Genomic DNA, 25,948 nt, shown 5'->3' with positions numbered 1-25,948 from the left:
GATTTTTTCCAAAAAGAAAACGAACGATCTAATACCGTTTTTTACAACAACACAGAATGCTTTCGGCGACAATATCCGTTCAAAGCTAGTAATGAGTATGAACGGAATCCCACTGCGGCAGCTCGACTGTGGCGGTCCACTCGGCTTGACAGCGAGCCATCACTTTAAAAAGAAGAGGAGCGCGGAAGATAAAATAAATCATCTGGTTTGTCCGTTTAAAGGGATTAATATTGAATATTTTTGGCTAGGAAGTAGAAAAACTAATGTTTCCTATAAAGTTTTATTCGGATAGCGCGATCCACGCGATCACTTCAAATCGGTGTGATCCGTGTCGGGCAGCAGACACGACAACAGCAGGGCGACTAAAAACACAGCGTGGGTACGTTTTCTCTTCCCCGTCCCCCGCGTACTTACAAGTCAAAAATGCGCCTAGCGTCAGAAAGGGAGGTGCGCAACCCAAGTCGACCAAAATCGGCATGATCATGTTCCCGACGACGGTCAGCGATCTGCCGGACATCATGGTAAACGAGAACGCCAAAGCCCTGTAGATTCAATCCCCTAAAACCACCGAACCCATCGGTCCGTACCCTACCTTAAAGTGGTGGGGAACACGGCCACCACGATGGTGACGATTATGTCATAACACACGCTAGTCGCAGCGAGGTAGACGGAGCTCAGTGTCAAGATGGTGGCGATATTTTTCGCGAAGTACATACACGTGGCGGAAACAACCCCCGCGAGCGTCAGCACGTCTGAAATTTCGTTACGTCGTACGCCTCACGTCTTACGTTAACGTGTCGCTGTATATACTTAGCATGTGACGCCTGCCGAAGGTATTGATCAGAGCGCCGGCGCCCGCGTATCCCGCTATCGACGCGATCGCGGTTATCACGCAGTTGAGGTACACCGCGAAATTGTCCTCCATATTCTAGAACACCCGGTAAACAGTGCCAACGATGAAGGGAAGCATGAAAAATGCGCGAGCGGCCTTGGCCGATTTGCCCGACGTGAAGTATAACGTAAAGAAGAAAAACAATATTTTCTGTGGTTGCTCAAGAATCGTAAACCTCGCTAAAATTATCGATCGCACGTGGTCGCTTGTGACGTAGGCGAAGTCCTCTAACGGTTTTTGTGTATTCTGTCTGTCGTGTTATTAGTTAGGAGATAAGCTCAAAATATTATACATAATAATATAGATAAAGGTAAGAAATACATTTCTTTTACCTTTTTCAGTGGAATAAGTTACATCAAAAAATAGTTATGCCAAAAAAGTACATTGCGGGCTACTTAGCTAAAAAACAAAACAGATATCCCCAATTTAGGAGATTATACTTATAAAATTATCACAGACCATCATTACAGCATTCCCTCTTGGGCACAACGGTTATGGGGGCTTTACGAAGCCTTCTGATCATTTTTTGAAAACAATTAAAAAATGGAACTTTTTTTTTAATCCCATCATGGTGATTCGTTTCGAAAAGGGCAAGGGGTAGTAAAAAACTTAGCAAAAAAATATTTAAAACAAACAAAGAATTACCGTTTAGTTTTGTTAGAGATTTTTTTAAGCTGAGGACGATAATTCGTATGAACATTTTAAATTTAAATTTAAAGCAAAATATAACGAACGGACCGATTTGGCGGATTAGGCAATCCAGAGAGCAACTTAACCAAACTAAGTTGAGAAAGGCAGTTTTGCAATCGTATTATTGAAAAAACCTTATATTTATACAAACCTTAAGCACGCAGAAGAATTTGCAGGGGGTTATTGTTTCATAAACGTCAACGAATGTTGGTGATTTTCTTATAAGCCGCTAAGATAATTGAAAGTAGTATGTGGTAATTTAGGAATTGCGTCTGCTTTGTCGGCTTTTATTTGTTTCACCCTTTTTGCATTTTTCAGAAAAGAAAACATATCTATAAAAAATGGCGTGATAACCACCAAGTTTTTTTGAACAAAGCTGCCAAAAAGAAATGAATACGAAAAACGCCTAGGGGACGTAACAACCAACACCTAGTAGAGAAATACGTGTTTCTGTAGAATTTTGCTTGATGAAGATACATTAATGATATCAGTTTGCAATATACTATGTTTTAATTAAATTTAAAAAAAACAAAAAGCAACAAAATATAAAAGAGAATTTTTTTTTGTTATTAAAAAACGCTCTCTTGGTGGCAGATGTGAACGAAATCTGCTATGTTTCTAGTGCATGGATAGAAGACTTCTTTTATTGGACATTAATAGTGGACATCAATAACTGAAACTAAAAATACTAGTTTGCTTCTTGACATTTCTTTTTTTTCCAAAATGAAGAAATATAAGAAAAAATGTCAAACGACGCCATACTTGTATTTTTATTGCTTTTGGTTACACCCTGTATATGTTCTTTTTCTTGTGTAGGAATATAAAAGTGTGTATTTCGTTTTTGTTAAATACAAAAATATTTCGTTATAAAACGAAAATCGAAATAAATTTTTATGTACTAATAGTTAGCCTAGTGAACCTTCGAGAGTATATTGTCATTGGGCCCTATCTCTCTAATGACTGCAAACAAAGTGTACCTTTTTTATTCAAAAGAGACGTGGGAATTAGAAAATTAAATCGCTAAAAACATATACTGAGTGGTAAAAACATCTTTCTGTTCTCTCTGTCAGGGTGGCGTAAAAAGTAAACGTTTTTTCGCACCTACCACGCTGCAGATGACCATTTCCCCCGGCTCCGAGGATTTCAGCCCAGCCATCATGGCGCACAAATCGGAGCTCTCGTTGTCTCCCGCCTGGTGTTCGTGAATGGCTTGAAACACCTGCGGCATGTACAGTCGCCAGGCGTTTATCCTGAAACGGGACGGTCATGATTCTCGCCGTAGTGATCCCCTAACCACTCACAGTAATTGCATAGAGTTCAGACGAACATAACCTCAAAAGGTCGTTACCTATTTGATTTAATATGCTTGTTAGTTCGAAGTTAAAGTCGGCGTTGAACAACGGACGGATCCCGGGTTCGATCCTCGGTAGGGAAAAAAAAATGAGTCATCACTTTTTTCGAGGTTATGATCTGAGCGTTTAACATGAGCCCCACTTCTGGGGCGGAGCACAGCCGACAAGCACCAGAGCCCCACTTCGCGGGCGGAGTACCCCCTAGAAGGACCGGGACCCCCCGCCGGGGGTGATTGCGTTTTGAGGTTATGTTCGTCTGAACTCTCTTTATGCAACTACTACTCACGACATCTGAAAAGTGCCCTGTACCACACAAACGAGCACCAGCCTCGGAAAGTGAGTTCTACCGAAGAGCGGGGCCGTTTGCCGCCAGCCCGTCCTGAAATAATTCGTCCATGGTGTATCCTTGGCGGCGGGCTTCTCCTGCGTCCTTATCGTTTCATCTATCAGCTTTCGTATCTGCAAACTACCCTCACTATTATCTGCTTATCGATGACTAAGGAAAAAAGGTTTCCTCCCTAAGCGATAACCGAGTCTGTCTTTGTGGTTTTTTTAATTTGCTGCTATTGGCCACTACTGCCAGTCTTCTCGGTGAAAGCACCTTTCAGACAAAGAGCATTATTACTAGTACCAAGACAATGATCAATAAGGGGCCAGAAAATAGGCAAACACGCCAGCAAAAGCAAACTCACAAGCTCGAGTTGCATGCTGTAAGGAAGCCACACACACTTTTGGCCACTCCCACAAATTTCCCCAACGAAGAGGCCATTCAAACAATCTTTGACTCTAATTCTCCTAAATGTGCAGGAGAGCTGCAACGGATGTTCGTTCCACCATGTTCCACAAATATACTGAATTTGAGAGTTCCAAGTTCCAAAAAAGCCTCAATAAAATACCCGACCCTACGACGAGGCGACCCTTGGGGCACCCCAAAACTAGTCTTTAATGATCTAAATGCTTTAAAATTTGGGCTAAAGTGATCATAACTGCTAGCTACAATAGAATAGAGCCATTTTGCACTGTCTTTCCAAGTTCCACTCGATTCGATTATTTATGATGGTCTCAAGAATATTAATCACATACGAGTACAAGTTAACAGGCCTATGAGAAGAGACGACGGCCGGATCCGTCCCTGGTTGAATAATAGGAATTCTTTGTATGGAATGTTATCATTACCAGGAGCAGAAGTTTTTCTATCTTTATCAGCAGCCAGGGGCTCATCTATAGTACCTTGTAAAAATCATAATAAGAACCAAGATATGAATTATTTATGAGTGTCGCCACCTCTTGAGAAATCATCCTATCCCCATTATACATAGGACAGAGTAAAGGGAAATCGACTCTGATCAGCTAAAACCCTAAAGTCAACCCAAAGTCAACCTTCCCCTTTGGGTTCACTATCTGACATACAGAATGTAAACTTTTTCTCTATTGCCGAATGTAACTAAAGCTTCTGCTGCCAAGCAAAAGTCCTTTTCTATGATCTTATCTCCATTGTCTCTGATGATACCTCTACAATTAACCAGGCGTTGGGATATGTGAGTTTATTTACCCATATTCCTCCGGAGGTAAGCGGGTTTTGCGACTGATTTGTTGGTTTTCAGAAATCTGGGTCCAAATCAAGTAAAAGAGTACTGCGTTTGATTTATATTTTGCGCTTTTTGTCTTGCTGACTGGAAAAAGACCTCCAGCGACAACTATAAATCGGAACACTTCTTCTTTTTCCAAAGATTCTAAGCGCGCGCAGAGATCAACTGTCGGTTAAAACGTCAACGTACGGGATATAACTTCGCCGAGTTGCCGCTGTTGGCGCTGTACACTTTGCGGAACACGGCTAGAGCCGCGTCGTTGTCGCCCGCACTCATCAGAAACTTCGGACTCTCTGGCATCATGTAGAAGCAAACCGTCGACACGACGCTGAAGACGCCGCCTACGAGGATGAACAAATTCCACGCGTGGTAATCTGCAAAAAAAGATATCCATCGAGGGAGGCATTGAAAGAGGAAGCGAGGGCACAGAATACTACATGGTTTCAGTCAAGAATACGATTTCCCAATCCCATAAGATATACGTTCGCCAAAATTATCGGTCGGACGTGGTCGCTTGTGACGTAAGCGAAGTCCTCTAACGGTTTTTTTCGTGGATTCTGTCAATGCATTAACTACAGAACTACAGAAATTTAAAATCAAAATATAACGTTAGTCTAAAAAGAAACTCGCAGAAAAAAATTAGAAAGAATGGTAAAATTGTAAAATAAAGATTTAGGTATATGTGGTAATATGTATTTTTTATATTATGTACATACGAGGGTAAGGTCTGTTCATAGATATAAGAAAGTGACCAATTGCTTTTGAATAGGGTTATCCAAGGATGGTCATTATCATACAATGCAACAAGATTATTACCTAAAGTTTTGGAATTTAAATACAGGTAAAATTATGGTCCTTAATAGAAAATATTTTTATACCTACCTGTGTTTAATATTCTTTGGTTTGGTATACTACTTAGTTTAAGTTTATTAGTAATCAAATTATTCAAAAATATGTGCGAGTCTAGTGTATCTCAGGAGATGCTCCCGCCCAAATGTAGAAAACACTATTCTATTGAGACTAAGGAAGTTATAAACAATGTTTATTTGACTCTCATCGAATGTGGTACCAGCAAGCAAGCATCTTTAGGATAAACGTTTGCATTGACGAAAATTCCAACATCAACTGTATGAAAAATTGTGAATAATCCCATTTCAGCGAGGAAAAAAAGAAGCGATGCTGACATTTTCTCGAGTGTAGATGAAAGTGATCAAGATGTAATACGGCGTAAAATTTACCAGTAATACGAGGAACAAAGCGTGCCTACCTTAATTAGGAATCTTTTAGAATTCGGAAATGGCGATTGGAATATCTAGAAAAAATTAGGATTTACACAGAACAAAGGCCAATTATTTACTTGGATGAAACCTGGTTCGACACTCATGATACCCCGGAAAAGGGTTGGGTTGACTCAACTGGTAAGTGTAAAACAAACGCGCCATCAAAAAGAGGTAAAAGAATAACTATTTTGCGTGCTGGCTCTAAAGATGGTTGGATTCCAAATGGACTTTCTCTGTCTGCGAAAAATATTAAAGATTCTTCTCGGGATTACCATGAAGACACCACCCCTGATTTATATGAAAGTTGGTTTAAAAACAAACTAGTTCCAAACATTCCTCCTAACAGCGTCATTGTAATGAAGCTTGAACCTAAAAAAGGAATATCATCATCATCATCGCGTGCCGTCTTCAGTGAAGGTTGGCGATCACATTGGCAAATGCTTGTCTATCCTGTGCCGTTCTTATTACTTGTTCAAAGTTCAGGCCGGTCCAGTTTCTGATGTTTCGCATCCAGGACAGTCGCTTTCTTCCTAAACCCCTCCTTCCTTCCAGCTTTCCCTCAACTATCAGTCGTGGCAACTCATACTCTTCGTGCCTGAGTAGGTGGCCTAAGTATGATGTTTTCTTTACTTTTATGATATGTAGTAGCTCTCGCTCACCACCCACTCTTTGAAGTACTTCATCGTTCGTAATTCTGTCTGTCCAAGGGATCCTCAACATTCGTCTGTAGCACCAGAGTTCAAACGCCTCCAATCTATTCATCATGGCCGCCTTCAGCGTCCATGATTCAACGCCGTACAACAGGATAGGCCAGACGTAACATCGTACCAGTCTCAGACGTAGGCCCAGGTCCAAATATGAATCAGAGAGGAGCCGCCTATATCGCATAAATCCCTGGCGCGCTTGCTCAATTCTAGTCCTTATTTCGTAATCGGGGTTTGTGTCTCTTTCAATCCAGGAACCCAAATATTTAAAATGATTTACCATTTCTAGGACTTCGCCGTCGATTTGCAATGGAATCGGGATATTCTGATTTTTGCTAATTACCATTGTTTTTGTTTTCTTAATGTTGATCTTCATCCCATATTGTGAGCATGCTCTTTGAACGCTATCAATAATATTCCGAAGCCCGATGTCTGTGTCGGCCATCAGAACCGGGTCATCGGCATATCTTATGTTGTTGACAGTTTCCCCATTTACTTTGATTCCATCTGAGATATTCTCTAATGCGAATTTAAACAGCTCCTCCGAGAAAACATTAAAAAGAATCAGTGACAATATGCATCCCTGTCGTACTCCTTTACAAATCTCTATTTCCGCAGATGTAGTATTTTTTGTTCTTAGTTTTGCTATTTGATGCCAATAGAGATTATTTATTAATTGAATGTCCTTTCCATCGATTCCCACGTTGACAAGGGAGTTTAGAAGGCCTGTATGTGGAACTCTATCGAATGCCTTTTCGAAGTCAACAAAGCATATGTATAGGCTCTTCTGCTGGTCCATGCGTTTCTGAGCCAAAACTTGCAGGCTAAACAGTGCTTCACGAGTGCCCAAACTGTTCTCTTGAGATTACCTGCTCGCATTTCTCCCGGATTCGATTGTGGATAATTCTGAGAAGGATCTTCAGGGCGTTGCTCATCAGACTAATCAACCTAAAGTCATTGCATTGACGAGGATTCGGCTTTTTGGGAATGGGAATGAATGTAGATTCCAGCCATTCTGTCGGAATTTTGCCAGATTTATATATTTGATTAAGTAGTTTTAAGAAGAGATCCAAGTTTTCTTCATCAATTAACTTAATAACTTCTGAGTAAATATTGTCAGGTCCTGGGCTTTTATTGTTCTTTAGTTGGTTGATAGCGCGTTCAAGTTCACATTTAATTATGGTAGGACCTTCGTTATTATTGCTAGTGGACGGCTCTTCTCTTAAGTCGGCAAATAAGTCTCGGATATAATTTTTCCATATGACTATTTCCTCAGAGATGTCTTTTGCTTGCTGGTGGTTATTATCAAACAGTCTATATGGTGCTTGTCGCTTATTTGCTCCAGATAATTCTTTAATCAATTTAATTTTTTAATTAATTTTAATTTAAAAGGAATACGTCTGTGATAATTATGCAAAAAATCTAGGGCATACAGTTTAAAGGCCCTGTATATTTAATCCCATTGAACATGTTCGGCACCAACTGAAATCCGCCATTCGTCGTAACAATGTATTTCCCGGTCTTAACTCCAAAGTCCTCAAACTTATAGAAACCGAAGTCTTTAACATCCCTTCCACAAAGTTGGGCAAATTCTGTTAAACATATAGAAAAAGCAGAACAATCGTGTATCCATATTGCAAATAATATAGAACAAATAATAATTAAAACAGGCGATGATGGCGATAGTGATACTGATATATTAAGTGAATAATTTTAAGTAGGTAATAAAAATAATTTGTAATTTTATTTTTTATATTTATTATACATAAATAAATAAATATACGGACCTCTTCGGCCATATTTCATTCTTACAGTTTGCCCGGGTCTTTCCTTAATTCGTATCAGTTAGTCACTTTCTTATATCTATGAACAGACCTTACAGAGTAAAATGTGTGCCAATTTCAGTCAATCTCCGAAGAAGTTTTTTAAAAACAGTAGCCCGTGGCAGTTTTTCTGAAAAAAGATATCGATCATCTACAGACCAAAGGGTACATTTGTCCCTCTCCTGCGATGGGGTGATGGTAGACACCTCCTGTCAGATGGGCTTCGACTTACCGATAGCGCCGAATAGACGCGCGTCTACATCGAGCGGTAAAAATAACGACGCCGTCAGCGGTACGGCAACATTGGCCGCGCAATACATCGACGCGAACGCCATCTGGATCTTGCCGCGGTACTCCGTCGCGTGAAACTCCTGCAAGTACGTGTTTATGGCCACGTAGAGGCCGCCCGATCTAAAATTATTCAGGGTTTTAATGACACGCCGCCGGGACGACCGCCCCCTTAGCTCACACCGCCCCCGAGCAAAACTTGCAGACGACGAGGTACGCGAAGTTTGGAGCGAAACTGGTAGCGAACACTAGCAGGGATTCGACGCCGTAACCTATGAGGACGACTTTGCGTCTGCCGAGGGTGTCGAGCAGGAATCCCCACACGCAACCCGAGGTCACCATGCCTGAAAATACCGGGGATGACGCGTTCGTGGTCCGTGACCGCGGGGTCACGGACCGACGAACGTCATCGAGTTCAGCAGGCCTTTCTGGGTAGACGTGAGGTCGAGATCGCAGGCCGCCGCAGGTACCACAAAGGACATGCCGGTGGTTTCGTACTGGGTGGTCCACGTGGCGGGCAGGCAGATCGCCAGCAGCACGTAGTTGAACTTGCCGAAGCCGGTTGCGCTCACTGCGGTCTGAAAATCCGCAGCGTCGTCTGAAAACGAAGGGTTTTTACAAAAAAAAAAAAAAACGGAGAAGCGCTTGGTCCATGCGGGACGGATCCCCCATATGACTACTACTACTATAAAACTCTTCATTACTGCAAGTAAAATCTACAATGCGTTCAATTTGTCTCGATGACATTTTAATTGGCTGTAACTTGTTTGTTTTTAGAGGTATCAAGGCTTTTTTCCAAGTGACATATAAAACAAAACATCAATTTTCTGACTGACGTACTTTCAGTTTCCGGGCAATGATACCGTAATTCTATATACCACCGATTACGATGATAAAATGTACTAATGTAGTAGTAAATACAAGGGTTATCTTATGGCAAGCATCAAACGATTGTTCACACTACACCACAGCAAATCACCACACGTGTACACCAAAATCGACAAACCTGACGTGCCCCAAAGCCCAATCACAAGCTTCAGGAATTCGCCAGCAAGTGAGCTGACTTTACAAGAAAAATCGCAGACAATCGCTCAGAGTTTTACCCATGTTGTTGAAATAATGAAGACAAGTCTTAAATCAGGGGAGATATACACCAATGTACCTTTAGACGCATTGGAAGCTTCACAAAGATTCAACATTCTCAGAAAGAACCACTCTACCACTTCAAGAGATCATCGAACTATCGGAATGCTGTCTAGGTAATTTTTATTTTCAATTTCAAGACCATTTCTACGCACAAGACGATGGTTTGTCGATTAGATGACTACTTACTCCGGTAGTAGCAAATATCAACAACTAACAAACCAAAACGAGATATGTCGACGACACATTCATAATATGGGCCAAAGATTGGGAACAGCTAGTCACAGTCTACAAAAAACGTCAATTTACGATTAGAGTGTCAATCCAAGTCTTCCTGGACTGCTACACAGCCATTTTGAGTGGTTAATATCGTAATCATCACCATCTGGGACCTTCCAGGGATGTAGCTTTCGATTCAGCCCAGTAAATTATCGGAAATACTCAAGATCTGGAGTTTCCTAACCAACAACGCATGGTGTACTCTGTCATATGTCTTTTGGAAGTCCAGATAAGTAAGAAGGTTCAATTCTTACCATGAAATGATGAAACTTGTTGGGATAAAATTTGAACCCTGGCGGCGAAATTTGTGGTTGTTGCCCACCATAATACTCCACACTGAACTCTACTAATGGTTGGTGATACGATTGCAATGTTGAATAAAAGGAACACAATTTCTACCCAATCCTTGTCTACTAGGTTCAAGCAATGTTTACCCTGTCGAAAGCGTTCGAGAAGTACCCACAGGCTCCAATTTTTGTGAAGAATTGTAGCGGTTGTACATTTACGCCCGTTTAAAATTACGAACTCAAATGTTAGGAAAAGCTCACGTTACCTTTTTCGCCGCCACTGTAGCGATTCCCCTCGCCCCTCATTTCGCGGCTTCGAAAGGCACCTACTATACCGACCGCCGAGTGCCCTCGCTTATATGGGCGGATTTTATAAAAAGTCAACTTGTTGATTCGGATATTTCGCAAATCTTGACGAGAAGCTTAACCCGTCTAAAATTAACAATAGCTTTCGGGAGATTTCCGATTTAAGTTGTGTTTGTTTGCGCGCGAAATACGAAGATATATAGAACGGAGGCTTTGAGGTTGTTTTGGGCTTCTGATAACAGAGAGTTACATTTATACAGTATGAGGCTGTAAAATTCCCATCACTTGCGAAGATACGCCCCCAAAGCAGTACCTACATGAAAAGTCATACAAGTTGAAAAAAAAAACATGCAGCAATATAATTATTATAATTTATTATTTATTATATTATTATTATTATTATATTTATTATTATTATTGTCGAATTTAAAGCATTTCTTAACATAACCCTTGTAATGTATTGAAAAGCTGCATGACCTAGTTGTTATTAGTGTCATTATAACACCAGAAATAACAATTACGAAATCTGTGAATTTGGGTTTCTAAATTTTACAACTTTTAGCCAACTTAATGACAGGCACTTGTATGTATACTTTAACTATTTTAGTGAGCATGAGGCAAATTAGATATTTTTGATACAGCGCCGAATCCGCCAGTATTTTTTTAATGTTATTGTGGCTCAGTGTGCCGAGTTCACCGGGCCAGCCTTCCAAGGTTAAAATAACACGAGATGACCAATTAAGAAGATTCTCCGCCTACTGCAAATGGAAGAGGATATAGCTGATCCATTTGAAGTTTGAAAACACGCCATTTGGAATTTTCCAAGGTCGATGCCCTGTTCCTGAGCAACGGACCCGCACACACGCTAATCAGCGGCGTCTTTACGTAAAGCCCTTTGCTATTGTGGCGATTTTGACGATGTTGTTTGTCGTAGATTTACGCGTCAACGAACAATCAAACAAAAACACGCGATTTTTCCGCGTCTGTCGACAAAAATCCGCTGTTTGCCGGGAGCTTATGAGCTCTATTGACGAAAACAAACCGGTAAAGGTGTATAGGCAACCAAATATACTTTTCGATTTCTCGTTGGTCGCAGCTGCCGCCATCTAGTAGCGAGTAGCACAACTATCCAATTCTCTTCCTAAAGCACAGAGAAATAAAACACCGATTAACGAAATAGTCTATTGCAACATATTCAAAAATCCATACAAAAAATATACGTATGTATCGGGGCTAAAATTTGACGTAAGACTAGGGTGCTAAAGGCGTCCGGCTCAGACGAGCGCCTTGTTGTCGGTGTGTGGCAGCAGACACCCGATCGCCGCGCACGCTGAAACAAACAAACGTCAGACGTTGCGTCACGTATACGATGTATATATACCTATCATCGCCCCGCCCACCGTGAAAAATGGCGGCGCGCAGCCGGTCTGCAGCAGATAGGGGAAGAGGACGTTGCCCAGTGCCGCCCCCGTGCGGCCGCACATCATAGCGATCGCGACCGAGAAGGCCCTTGAAGCAAAAAACAAAATGGCGGCCCGGAAACTCCAATTATTATCATTTTGTTTTAATTTTGGTATCTTTATTGGTATTTATTATCTTTTACTACTACTTAAATGAAATGCCAATGAAAAACAAATATAAAACAAATCTAGTATAAAATGTTGACTTTAGTAAATATTTTTGTTATATGAGTGCCTAATACTGATTAATGGTTTCTTGAAATTTATACACAAATAAGTCGCCTTTTATCAGAAATGTAGTATATAAAATATTACATATATATATATATATATATATATATATATATATATATATATATATATATATATATATATATATATATATATATATATATATATATATATATATATATATATATATATATATATATATATAATGAACAAATTTGGTAAAAATATATTAACATCTAAGTTTTTGTACTTACAAAATTTGATATATTACGAGTATTACCTCTAAAGGTCAAATGTCAAAAAGAATAATTTTTACAAAAAATTCGCAAGGAACATTTTTTTCCTTTTTTTGACGTTCTTTAATTTTATATTTTTTAATTTGACTAACTTTGTAGTTCTTATGGTTACCAAGATAGCCATAGTGGTGCATGGCTATTGGGACGCCCTGTATAATTAAGTTCAATTTTCGTTTAGCTGAGATCAGTTATGAAAAAAATATTTATATATTTTGTATTATTATTATTTTTTTATTATAATATTAACGTAGTACTTTGAAGTCTTGATTAATAGAAAATAATGAAGTTTTTCGGTGAAAATGCTTTTTAATAATTTGCATAATTCATTAGGTTTCATTGGGTTGGATTTTGGCAATTTTATTTTTTACACGGATATTTAGAATGTAAAATTGTCAAAGACTCACTTTTGTTGAACACCCTGTCTAGTTTTTTACCATTTTATAAAAAATGCAGTTTCAAAATAAAATTGAAAACTCCTTTTTCCCAAAAAATTCAAGACGAAAACTTTATAAGACATTTAAGCAAAGTTATATGCATATAAAAAAATAGATATTTGTAAAACGCACTATATTTTTGTTTAAATCACGTAAAGCAACTATTTTTTCTTAAATTTAAGTCGGTGCTCTTTGCATAATATAACTCTGTATAACATTCATTTCTAGATTTTCCAGATTAAAAGTTCCCATAAGGTCGTTCCACTGTGTGGCGGTCGCTTTTTTGCCGTTCGATAACCTTAATCCAATTGCTGCTAAATCTATCCCCTCACTTTCACAAATCCTCTCGAAGATAATCGAGATATTCGAAAAAAACACCCTGTATATTCGTTAAGCAATCGTTAACAATATGTTGGATGTCGCGGTGTACCTCAGAGTAGTCGGGAACAGGTCCACTATGATCGCAAGCAGGGTGTTGATCATCACGCTACCCGTAGTTACGAACAGCGCCGCCAGAGCTATCGTGGTCGCTGTGTTCCGCGAGACGAAGAGCGACATCGACGAGACGCCTGCCGCGCTGGCGAGGAATACTGAAAAGCGACGTTGCCAGTGTTAAACGCTCGAAATGCCGCGCCGCCGCCATCTAGTAACGGGTAGCTAAAACATCAGGCCGCGAACGACGACCAAAATATAGTGCATTTATTGTACTGACGTTTTAAGTATTTTACAGACTTTCGCAGGACCGTGGTAAAACCCATCCCAACAGATGTTTATTCTGCGTTAAGTAGGTCTTCCCTGAAATGGACCGTATCGAATATTTGTAGAAACTTGAAATTTGTGTGCCTGTGATAGTGATAGTGTGATAGTTCCATAAACGTAATTCGGCAAGAGGTAAAGTCTGTTCATAGATATAAGAAAATGCTACGAATTAAGGAAAGACCCGGGCAAGCTGTAAGAATGAAATATGGCCGGACAGGTCCGTACTTTGCTTAGAATTTAATTATTTGAGGTTTTGTTAGTGAAGATGCTAAACAATATTTTGTATGTATGTTTTTATGTTTAAATCAAAAATGAAATTACAAATTATTTTTATTACCTACTTAAATTACTTAAAATTATTCACATAATATATCAGTATCACTATCGCCATCATCACCTGTTCTAATTATTATTTGTTCTATATTATTTGCAATATGGACGATGTTCTGTTTTTTCTATATGTTTAACAGAATTTGCCCAACTTTGTGGAGGAATGTTAAAAACTTTTTTGTAAATTTGAGGACAAATTAAACTTTAGGTAATAATCTTGTTACATTGCTGACCTAACTGTGAGTAATAAAAGAAGAAAATATTTATCGAGAACGATTAGTGGCGGAGTTGGTCATTGAACTAGGAGACGACAGCAGCGATAGTGACGATTTTTTGAGCGAGGGATACTTTATTATTGTTATATTTTATATTTTGTATATTAATAATGATGTTTCAAGAATTGCTGGGCGAAAAAAATTGAAGACATACTAATATCTCGCTTATTAGTATGGGTAGAAAAATTCCTAGGACGGTCCTGGAATGCTTACGGGTAAGGGTCCGCTCGGCAAGGTGTTCTGCTGCGGTTTAGGAGTAATTAACAGTAGGCATGGTTAATCGCGGGGGTCGCTTGTAAAAGCACTATATTCCTGGTCGAAGTATAACCAAAATACTGCGCAATATCGCATTGTTTGACAACGCTGGACCGAGATGAGGAAAACCCAACTTTGCATTCAATATTGCCGGTAAAGTTGAAATATTTGGAAACCTGGTCGAAATAATTTTGTTTTGGGACTCACTGTACAACCACTTCTTGCCGACCTTGTTGATGACGAGCCCCGCCAGCACGTAACCCGCCACCGACACCACCGCTATGACGATCGAGTTGACGTACACCGACATGTTGTTCATGTTCTGAAAACGCAGTGGCGGCGTTTCGGGAGTGTATACAGGGCGATCCAAGTCTGCTACTACTTTTACTTTTCGTATGCGGCACAGATCGCCGCACGCAACGTTGCCAGACCTACCCGCAACCAACGGCAACGTAGCGTCGATTCCCGGTATATCTGACAACGTTGCGACAAAGAGTTCCGGATTTTTTGCAGTGAATCACCCTGTATAGATGCTTACAACAACGCATCCTTCTTCCTGTGCGGACCTGGTTTTGGGGCGGAATACGGCGAGCATCTCGCACAGGCTGGCGCTCTCGTTGTGCGACTGCTCGAAGTCGTTGACAGCTTGGAACAGCTGAGGCAACCATAACCTTAGCGTGTTGAGGCTGGATCATAAAAGAAATGCGGGGCATAAAATACAGAGGAGTTGAAGAAATTAAAGCTCTATAAGGAGAAAGCTACGTTTCCGCAAAAGAAAAAAATTAAATATATTTTCTGGATAGAAAAACGTTCCAAAGTTATTTTTTTAATATTTTTTTGCAGTTTTGCAAATATACATAGTTTAAATATATTTTTCTGGAAAATAAGACTTGTTTTTATGGATAGTAAAACGTTCCAAGATTATTTTAACGAAATATGAAGATATAAAAGCTATATTATCGGAAAGCAAATAACTAAAGTTATTTTTATAGATAGTAAAATAGTCCAAAGTTATTTTTATGGGCAATAAAATGGAAAATACATAGTTTAAATATATTTTCCTTTAAAATAAAAGCTTTTAAATATTTTAAAAGTTTAAAAGCTATATTTCTGGTAAACAAACACTCATAAATATATTGTCATGGAAAGTTATACCCTATTTTTAACTCTAATAAAATGCTTAGAACTGATATTTATGAGAATTTAAATGTTTAAATGTTTTGAAAATAATTTTGTAGAAAGTAAAGTAAATATTAAATTTAATTTCGTGAAAAACAAAAAAATATATATTTTTATATATAATAAGATGTTACGAAGTTATTTTTGTGGATAATAGAAGGTTTAAAAACTACTAAGTACGATTTTCTAGAAAACAAAAGGTTTCGAAGTTGTTTTTATGCATAATAAAAAGGTTGATAGCTACGGCTTGAAAGAATACATAGCTTCAACATATTTTCCTGGAAAATTAAAGCTTTTAAATATATTTTTACGTTCCAAAGCTAATTTGGTGGATAAAAAAAGGTTTAAAAGCTACCGTTTCCATTTTTTTCCGTTTTTTTGAAAAATAAAAGTAAAAAAGGTAAAGGTTCCAAAATTATTTTAATAATATATTTTCCTGGAAAATAAAAGCTTTTAAATATATATTTATTTTTAAATTATTACAAAATCATTTTAATTCATTATGAAAAGTTTAAAAGCTATATTTCTGGAAATCAAATAGATGAAAACGAAGCGGAATGCTTTTTTAAGGATGATCAAAGATTTATAATTAATATTTAAGTTTAAAATATATTTTTTTAGAAAGTAAAATGTTGCCGAATTGTTTTTATGGTTAAGGACAGGTTTAAAAGCTATAGTTCCGGAAAACAAAAGTTTAAAGTTAATTTCCCTGGAAGATAAAGGCTTTTAAATATATTTTTATATTGTAGTAAAAGGTTAATAAATGATGAAAAGTTTAAAAGATATATTTCTGGCAAACCAATGCTCATAAAGATACTTTTATGGAAAGCAAAATGTTATTTTTAAGGATAATAAAAATCTTAAATTTATTAAAATTGAAAGTTTTGAATTTATTTTTCTGGAAAACGAAAAAGTTTAAAACATATTTTTATATTTGTAGTTATGGGCAATACAATATTCAAAAGCTATTTTGAAAAATACGCAGTCATAGCTTAATACATTTTACAAATTATTTTAATGGTTTACTAAAAGTTTCAAACTTGTATTTCTGGAAAACAAGTATTTATAAAGATATTTCTGGATAATAAAAGTCTTTTAAATACATTTTTATGACTACTAAGAAGTTAAAAAAAAAATTACCTGCTCATCGTGAAGAATTGTATGCAACAGATTAGGACGATTTTCGGCAGGTGCGGGGGTAGAAAGAGAGGCCTGATCTGCGAGAATCCTTCGGTCACTGCCTTCAGTTTTGATCTGTTCGCGGTCATTTTACCGGCGTGTTTGTTGTTTCTATTCAGTTCGATCTCGTCTACCAACTTTTTGATCTGAAACACGCGTCCAAGGGGCACATTCGGTAAGGCCACTCGCCCATCAAGCGTATATTAAAGAAAAACAATCCGGATTGTGCAGGTATAAATATAGTGAAAGTTGTTTCTTAATTTGTCAAAACGAGTACAGACTTTGCAAGTGGGACCAACAAAAAGAAGAAGAGACGAAGGGAGAAGAAGAAGACTACATACCGGGTACGTTTCTTCCGGGTTCCCCGTGTTGATCCGGTAAATTTTCCGGAACACGGCGAGCGCTTTCTCGTTTTTACCGGTCGTCATCAAAAATTTGGGACTCTCCGGCAGAAACATGAAGGCGACGCCACTGGTCAACGGCACGCAAGCGCATATGAACATGTAGAGGTTCCACGAGTGGATAACTGAAACCGTTATCGGATACAGATCGAATTATCGAATTCTTTACGTTGAAAAACAAGAAGACCACACCATAACCCCACTTTTTAAGTTGAAATCGCCTCTATCGATAATCGACGGTAGATAACTTGGTTAGTTACCGAAATGGTCGCCGAATGCGGCCTTGAAGCCCATCGGCAAAACGTAGAGCGCCAAAATAGGCACGACGACAGTGGCCAAGCTGAAAATCACGCCCAGGACCATTTGGACCCTCGCGCGTTGCTTAGCGCTGTGCAGCTCGGAGAGGTAGGTGGTCAGTGCTGTAAACGGACCGTTTATACTAGAAAAAATTCAAAATATATACGTTTCCTCATATTTCTGCGTTTCAGTACAGCTTACCTACACGAAAACATTGAAAATGTAATCAAAACCCATTTTTGTGATTTAAACAACAATTTAAAAGCGCAAAGAACGATTTTCAGGGTCTTTAAGATTTTTATCTATAACCGAAATACCCTGCATCAGTCAAAATATACCGAAAAATATTTTCAAAAATTTTTAAAATATATTTTGCGATATTTGAGTAAGTTCCTTTTCAACAGATGAAATGTGGGTGTGCCAAATGTGAAGTTGGTAGCTGCAAACCTAAGACACATGTTAATTTTTGAACACCCCGTACAACAGGTGAGGACATTAAATACAAAAGTTTACGGACTGACATCTGAAGCACAGTCTTTCAGTTATAGCCTATGGTTCAGTTTCTTTGAACTTGCGTCGCACCCTGTACATTTTTGAAAAACTTTCTAGAATAGAATGTTATGGGGCCGAATTTTATGTGTCAAGAATTTTTTCAATCGCGTAAACCGTTGCAAACGCGCCGCCAAATTTGAAGTCGAAAATCGAAAAAAAAAGATGGACGCCGAAGATTGAACGCACCCATTTTTACATATATTATGCAACCCGTGGACAGTTACAAAATAGCAAAATTTGAAGTGTGTAGCTCGAACCTTTCGGAAGTTATCGTGGAACAGAAAACGGAGAAACGGAAAACGGAGAACAGATAAAAAAAAATTTTTTTTTTTGGACGCTGATTCGATTTGTACCAACATATCGCTAAAAAAATCGAACTGAAACTCGTGCGAAACTCACATAAAACCGCCGAAAAACTTGGCGGTGACCAGCATAGCGAAATTCTGAGACGCCGCGCCCAGTATGACAAACAACGCGTCCAACAGGAACCCCACCACGAGTAGCTTCTTCCTGCCGAGGGTGTCGCACAAATACCCCCATATGAAACCGCTCGAGATCATGCCTGAAAACGCGAAACTTTTTCACCCTTAATGCAAAATTTCAGTTTCAATAATATTGCTTATAAAAGTAAGTTCAAAAAATTAAAAGTTCATGAAAAAGAAATACAAGAGATAATTGAATTTTATATTTGTTCATAAATCTTCAAATAAAACTGTGCACCGGACTTGGACTCGGTCACTCTCTCTTGTATAGCAACGACATAAGCAATCAAAAATGGTATTGGCAGAGCCGGCTGTGACGTCATTCCGCTGGCTAGACTACTCGCCAGCAGAACGGTAGCATAGAGAATCCATTAGAGGACGACAATGGTGGTTTGAATTTTAGTTTTGGTCTGCTATTGTTATCTTGTTGAGTTCATAAGTTTTTTACTTTTTAAAATTCAAATGGTATATCAAATAAAATGTAAATTATTCAACAACCAAAAAAATAAATAGCGTTTTTTTTAATTAGTGAAAATTGTTTCAAGTGTTCTTTATTTTATATAGATCAGGGAGCCATTGCTATGAGTGAAAAGGTTTGCACGGTTAAGCAGCGGTATGACGTCACAATCTTGACTTATTTCTTGCAACTTAAATATTGGGTTTTGAGTTTTGACGTTTGGTATAAAGAAAAAGAAAAAAAGAAAATTAAAAAAATGTCCAAGCTCCCTTTGGACTTGCGAACACTTGAGTTACCAATATAGGTGGCAGAATTCAACAACCCCTTGTGGCTGAGTAGGAGATCCAGATCGCATTCCGCCGCGGGGAACACGTAAGACATCGTGCTAGTCTCGAACACCGACGACCATCCCGACGTAATGGACAGCACGTAAACGATGACGTTGAACCTGCCCCATCCGGCTGCGGTGATGGCTTTCTCGAAACCCGCCGGCTCTTCGTCACCTGCGACACAGAAAAGCAGCCGTTTACCTCAACGCAGCGGCGTACAGGGTGCGCACTTTATTAGGGGCCTTTATCTTTTCTCAGGAACCACTGATTTTTGGAAAAAAGGTCCATACAAATTTTCACGGTTCAAATTAAATTTTAAAATTATTTATTTTAAAATTTTAAATAGCACAACCTATTTTTTTTGCATTTTTGGATCGACGAGATCATTCTACGGACGATCATTTTTTTCTGTTTTTTTTTTTAAATTTTTATTTAATTTTTGGAAAATTGAAAAAATTGTACAATTGTAAATGAAACTTTTCTTTACTCGTTCAATGGCAGTGTTCTAATGTTACTTGTTAACATTATCCGATACTTTTGCTAAAAGTCAATGGAAATAAACATTACTATTATTATTATTATTATTATTTACTTATGTGGTTTTTCCATACAAAACAGATATGTACAAATACACAAAGTATATCACAGTGGCAGATCGGCATTACTACAATCAAAGCATTCTTCGATAGAATAAAAAACTAAAATAAAAAAAAATATTCGAAAATGTTTGCTTCAATAAATGGACAGGCAATATCTGTTTGACGGACAAAGGCAACTTATTATACAGTTGTATTGGTAAAATCATAGAGCTGTTAGCTACTTTGGCTAACTTACGACTTGGCACCTGCAAATTAAGATTGACTCTAAAATTGTGATCTCCATCAATTCTGGTCATGCAATAATTAGATAGATTACTTTTTATGTAAATTATGCTATTTAATATAAAGAGAGAGGGAAACGTTAAAATATTTAATTTTGGGAACAGGGTTCTTACAAGAGTGACTACGAGACTTGTTTGAACAATACGTTTTCGTTGGACAAAAACTTCACTAGCTCTGGAAGAGTTTGCTTAGGTGGCTTTGCTTCTGTTCATCATCAAGAAAACAATAATCAATTTACAAATGAAGAAAGAGTTGATATGTGTCTGATAATATACTTCTACCAAAAATATAGTGGTCCTAGGAATTTATCTACCTACACTACTTTATCTTCAATTCTTGAAAGATGTACATAAAAAAATTAGTTCAAAATAATAATTTATTACGTTCCAACAGACCAAATCATCTCAATCGGTTTAAGTATAAAATGATATGGAACTGAGGTAACTTTTACTCGATGAAAATCCATTTATCAAAATAAATAAGAACTAAAGGTTCAGATTTTCACGAAATTATATATTTTGACATGACAATTGTTTCGACAACACCGTGTCTTTATCACATTTGATAAAGACGCGGTGTTGACTTCAGGACTTTGGTCACGTCACTTGTTTTTCTGCTTATTTTATATTTGCTGAGGTAGTTCGTCTTCGAAATTATCGTTAGGTTCGACTACCATCTCCACTTCGTCTTCAAATTCTGCTTCATTCCACGCTCTCCACATTTTAAAGTGTTAAAAAACAGCAACATTCAAAAAATGTTTAATTGTAAGATTGTTATAAATGTTTATCTATATTATCATGACGTACCTTTATCTAGTGCGAATATAGTCATATACGAACATATTGCAATTTAGATTAAACTCTTAAGAACGATATATATCACCTGATGTTTAAATAAACGATTCTACTTATTCGAAAATACCCCGCAGCATCAACGCTTCATCAGATTTACGTTTCAAATAAAAACTTCAAGCTTCTAGAAATATTCGTTACGGTCCATCTCAGGCAAGACCTACTTAATGCAGAATAAACGTCCAAGCAATAACCGCACCATATTTTTGGTTTGTATTATTATAAGAATAATAAAAATTTGTTTCAGCTGAGCGCCATCTTACGGGCGATCTTCGAAGCCGCCTTAGCGGGCGCATAAACCAGCGTCGGAGGGACTAGTCGCGACGCAAGATGCCGCGATTTTTGTACGTTTGAAACGCTTTGACGTTATTACGAATTTCTGCCCCGAAACTCTCGCTTCTCGTTTCCAAAAAGTCGCCCGTGTCGACGTAGGTCTCGAACGGTATGACGAGTTTTAAATAGTGGTTCGTTAGAGACAAGATCGTGTTGCATCTGTCCGCGATGTTATTGTAAGGTTAACCGCCAATGATCAGTGACGAAAGTGCCCCAAAGTGAAAAGTCGCGAACGCGGGGGTGAGGATTTTCGACCTTGGCAAGGTCGCGCGAGTTCGCCGACCGAGAAATCGCCCTTACCGTCGAACAGTCTCCGGGTTTCTGCGTCGGAAGCGCCTTCTTTGATTTTGTGCTCCATATCGCGTTCACTTCGAAGACATTTCGCGCGAGTTGCGTTTGTCCGCGGACACGGGCTGGACTGGCGAACAATCCCGCGCGTCGATGACGGGACTTTATCGCCGATCGATGGCAAAAATCGCAAGGACTCCCTCTAGCTCGCCGTTTGTCTCTCCCCACTTGGCGTGTTATCCGCCTGACGCAACGCGCAAGGGTCTCCAGGGTCGCGCCATGCGTTCGGTATGTTTATTTTTTTTCCTCGCATGGTTTGACAGCGCAGGGCCGCATCCGCAGCCCATTTTAGTTAACGAGGACCGGGCCGAGAAGGATTGTGTGACATATCATTCTAAAAATTGAAATTGCTACGCCACTGGCATACGTTTTGCATAAATTAAAATGAAATATGGTTTCTGGGATTCCCAAAGAGGTAGTAAAAACATTTATTTCGTGATCATTGCGCAGTTATGTGGGAATATTCCAGATACGTTTTGCTTTGTGTCTGGTTCTTTTGCGGTCAAGAAATTTAGACGTAAAGTTTAAAAAACAATACTACGCTTATTTGGGAGCCATATGTTATTTGTAAGACACGTGAAGAAGGTTTAAGTAATTGGAATAATAGAACCAGAATTTGGAATATTTAAAATTGACATCTATTAATTATTTAACACTGCCGCTATTGAATTAAAAGAAAAAAAATAGATAGGGAATTTTGAAAATAAAAAAATCGAATTATATTTGTCTTTTTTGAATTTTTAAAATATATATTTATTAATTATGTCGCGGTTAAAGGAAAAGAAAGGAATTTAGGGACTGAATTTTGAAAATAAAAAAATTCAAAATTTATTCGTACTTTTTGAAAATTTTGTGGAATTTATAAAATTTATAGTTATTAATTATTTAACACCGCAGAAAAGAATCTAAATACTGAATTTTGAAAATAAAAAAAAACTCAAAATAATATTACGTTGTCTTTGAAATTTTTTTGGAAATTTGAATACTTGAATTTATTAATTACGTAATACTTTACGACAATACTATTTTCCACTTAAAAAACAAGACTGTGAATATATGTCTTGTATATAAGTTTCACTTAATATTTTTTTCATTACGACGAAATACAAAAATTTTCTACATAACCTAAAACTTTTTAAAATTAATCAAAATCATTTAGAAATCATGTCGTATTTCATTTTTGTTATTTATGTCGTTTATATATTTTTTTTTGGAACTTATAAAGTTTATATTTATTAATTATTTAATACTGCCGCTGTTGAAAAAAAAAAGAAAAAAGTCTAGAAATTTAATTTTGAAAATAAAAAAAAATTAAAAATTATATTTACGTCATTTTTGAAAATTTTGTGGAAAATTTAAATCTGTGAAACCATATCATATTTCGTTTTTGTTATTTATCTCGGTTTTGATTTTTTTTTTGAAATTATAAAATTTATATTCATTAATTATTTAATACTGCCGCTGTTGAAGAAAAAGAAAAAATCTATAACGTGAATTTTGAATATAAAAAAAAATCAAAATTATATTTACGTCCTTTTTGAAAATTTTTTGGAATTTATAAAATTTAATTTAAAAGGTCTTAGATGAATTACGGAAAAAAATGTTTACAATTATTATTAATATATTATAATAACAAATAACTATCATATAAATTAAATTGCGTAGATTTAATTGAAACAATGTGACTGATGTGCCAGTACGGTCCTGGCGGACGCATCTTCGCGACGCCTCGCATTAAAATCGAAGCAGGCCGCGGCTGGCGCGTTCCTATTTGTCGTAATTAAAGCCAACGCGTCGGGTTTTCGTTTTTTTTTTCGCCGCTACTAATAATTGGCCAACAAAATAAACAAGCGACCTTGACCGCCGCGACGAGACGTCCCGAAAAACAAAATGTCCGCGCGCCTCGATCAGGTTCTGCATTAATATTAATAAATCTCCCGGAATCGGACAAGATTTATTCATTTGAATTGTTGACATTTATAATCGTCGCACCTTTACGCTATTATAACCCGGTTTCATGGCACTCCCCGATACTATGGGAGCAAAAATTCGCGATTTTCTTCTAGGGCAATCGCGAAAAAGAGGGTTTTTAGTACATACCTGCGTTTCTAAGGTAGATTTGGGTATAATAAGAGGCGAAAAAGCAGATTCTGACTAAGATCTTATCGAAATCGGCAACTATTTGACTCAGAAACGGGGTTTTACATCGAGGAACCGCAAATCAAAATTTTATTTTGGTATGGTCTGTTCATAGATATAAGAAAGTGACCAATTATTTTGAATGGGATTATCCAAGGGTGGTCATTAACATACAATGCAACAAGATTATTACCTAAAGTTTCGGAATTTAAATTCAGTTAAAATTGTGGTCCGTAATAGAAAATAATTGTATACCTACCTGTGTTTAACATTCTTTGGTTTGGTATACTACTTAATTTAAGTTTATTAGTAATCATTCTTATTTCGTGTGTAATACAGCGTGTGTTGAATCGCGTGCGAATTATTCAAAAATATGTGCGAGTCTAGTGTATCTCAGGAGATGCTCCCGCCCAAATGTAGAAAACACTATTCTATTGAGACTAAAATAGTTATAAACAATGTTTATTTGACTCTCATTGAACGTGGTGCCAGCAAGCAAGCATCTCAAGAAGAAACGGTCACATTGACGAAAATTCCAACATCAACTGTATGGAAAATTGTGAATAATCCCATTTCGGCGAGGAAAAAAAGAAGCGATGCTGACATTTTCTCGAATGTAGATGTTATACGAGAAACAAAGCGTGCGTACATTAGATATCTTAATTAGGAGGCTTGAAAAAGATGAAACCGGTGTTAAATGTGGCAGAACTACCTTATGGAAGTGTATTCAACACATGGGTTTCAAATTTAAAAAAATTTACAAAAAGCAAGTTTTAATCTTTTAGAATTCGGAAATGGCGACTGGAAGTTGGTTTAAAAACAAATTAAGTCCAAACATCACAGTAGACAGTTGACTAGAACCCCTTCCTCATGTGACACAAAAGCAACAATCCAAAACTACTTAAGATTATACCAAAAAGCAATTAATTGAGGTTCTACAAAGCTTGAACCTACAAAAGGAATACAGTTTTAAGGCTTCCACCTTACCACTGTATATTTAATCCCATTGGACATGTTTCTTTACTTAATTCGTATCAGTTAGTCACTTTCTTATATCTATGAACAGACTTTACCCGAGTGAAAAAACCAAGGGCTATAAATCAAGCGGTCCGGGTCGCCGGTTCCAGAGATCCTCTTTGGAAGTAAATAAAATCAAGAACATGACACACTTGAACAGGGATAACTTGCTGGGATTGATTGATGTTTGATATAGAATACGTAACGGTAAGAAAAGCAAAAAACTGCACACCGTGTGCCAGATAAAACCCATAGGAGATAAGGAGAAAAGTTTCGTACAAAAGTTTCTTGGACTCTCCTGCAGATTTAAAATATTATAATTTCGTTGATACAGGTTGTCCCAAAAGTGTCAAACGCGACATCAACTTTGTTCTTTTAAAAGGAACACCCTGTATATTTCGACATTTTTGGAAATATTTGTTAAAATAAAGGTCACCTTCTTAAGAAATTCCTACTCGAATTTTACACAGTTTAGGCAGAAATTGAGGTTATGTGTTTTTTTTTTTTCATATTTTGATTGTCCCATATAAAATTGTGTTGTTGTGTGTCACGCTACTGATGTAGGTATTGCAACGAAAATTTAACCACATACTAAGGAGATGATGCGCTACTCAAACAGTTTGACAGGTGCGCCTCAGCTTATACAGGGTGTCCCAAATAGGCGGTGCCGTTTTGGCGAATTCCATTAACAAAATCTGAAGATTTTCAAATAGAACACCATATATTTTTATACGGATATTAATTCTAGAACAAAAAATAATGTAATGTAATGTAATTTTACTTACTTTTTGAGATATTCGAGGTTCAAGATAAAGCTGCCCACAACTGGC

General features: G+C 37.6%; 2 protein-coding genes across 2 annotated transcripts in view; one reads left to right on the top strand and one right to left on the bottom strand.

The window, feature by feature from the left end:
- Positions 1 to 258: 258 nt before the first annotated feature.
- Positions 259 to 22,110, bottom strand: LOC132700796 (uncharacterized). The gene is made up of 22 exons (XM_060668335.1): positions 21,915 to 22,110; positions 19,517 to 19,723; positions 18,681 to 18,843; positions 17,693 to 17,871; positions 17,373 to 17,557; positions 16,993 to 17,177; positions 15,212 to 15,359; positions 14,881 to 14,995; positions 13,485 to 13,644; positions 12,015 to 12,142; positions 11,914 to 11,963; positions 10,594 to 10,681; positions 9,016 to 9,216; positions 8,800 to 8,962; positions 8,563 to 8,741; positions 4,713 to 4,897; positions 3,221 to 3,393; positions 2,688 to 2,832; positions 811 to 928; positions 593 to 752; positions 415 to 542; positions 259 to 362 (listed from the first exon to the last, which is right to left on the bottom strand). Exons 1-22 carry the CDS (start codon positions 21,970 to 21,972, stop codon positions 307 to 309), a joined length of 3,174 nt encoding a protein of 1,057 aa, XP_060524318.1. The 5' UTR covers positions 21,973 to 22,110; the 3' UTR covers positions 259 to 306.
- LOC132700380 (synaptic vesicle glycoprotein 2C-like) overlaps positions 22,067 to 25,948 on the top strand; it is a 19,062-nt gene continuing 15,180 nt past the window's right edge. The window contains exon 1 of the mRNA XM_060667652.1: positions 22,067 to 22,190. The gene's annotated coding sequence lies outside the window, so the exon portion shown is untranslated. The remainder of the gene's footprint in view (positions 22,191 to 25,948) is intronic.

Source organism: Cylas formicarius, unplaced genomic scaffold (genome assembly GCF_029955315.1).
Source record: "Cylas formicarius isolate icCylForm1 unplaced genomic scaffold, icCylForm1.1 PGA_scaffold_4__25_contigs__length_36172078, whole genome shotgun sequence".
Taxonomy (NCBI): Eukaryota; Metazoa; Arthropoda; class Insecta; order Coleoptera; family Brentidae; genus Cylas; species Cylas formicarius.
Note: the sequence above shows the minus strand (reverse complement) of the source record. Positions and strands in the feature narration are given on the sequence as shown.

What these genes read in the sequence shown, in the direction of transcription:
- LOC132700796 (XM_060668335.1), bottom strand. Translation starts at nt 21,972, where the DNA reads ATGGAGCACAAAATCAAAGAAGGCGCTTCCGACGCAGAAACCCGGAGA. An exon ending in CTGTTCCCGACTACTCTGAG is followed by an intron (nt 12,143 to 13,484) that starts GTACACCGCGAC and finishes TTTTGCTTCAAG; the next exon opens with GGCCTTCTCGGTCGCGATCG. An exon ending in CAGGGCACTTTTCAGATGTC is followed by an intron (nt 2,833 to 3,220) that starts GTGAGTAGTAGT and finishes GTCCCGTTTCAG; the next exon opens with GATAAACGCCTGGCGACTGT.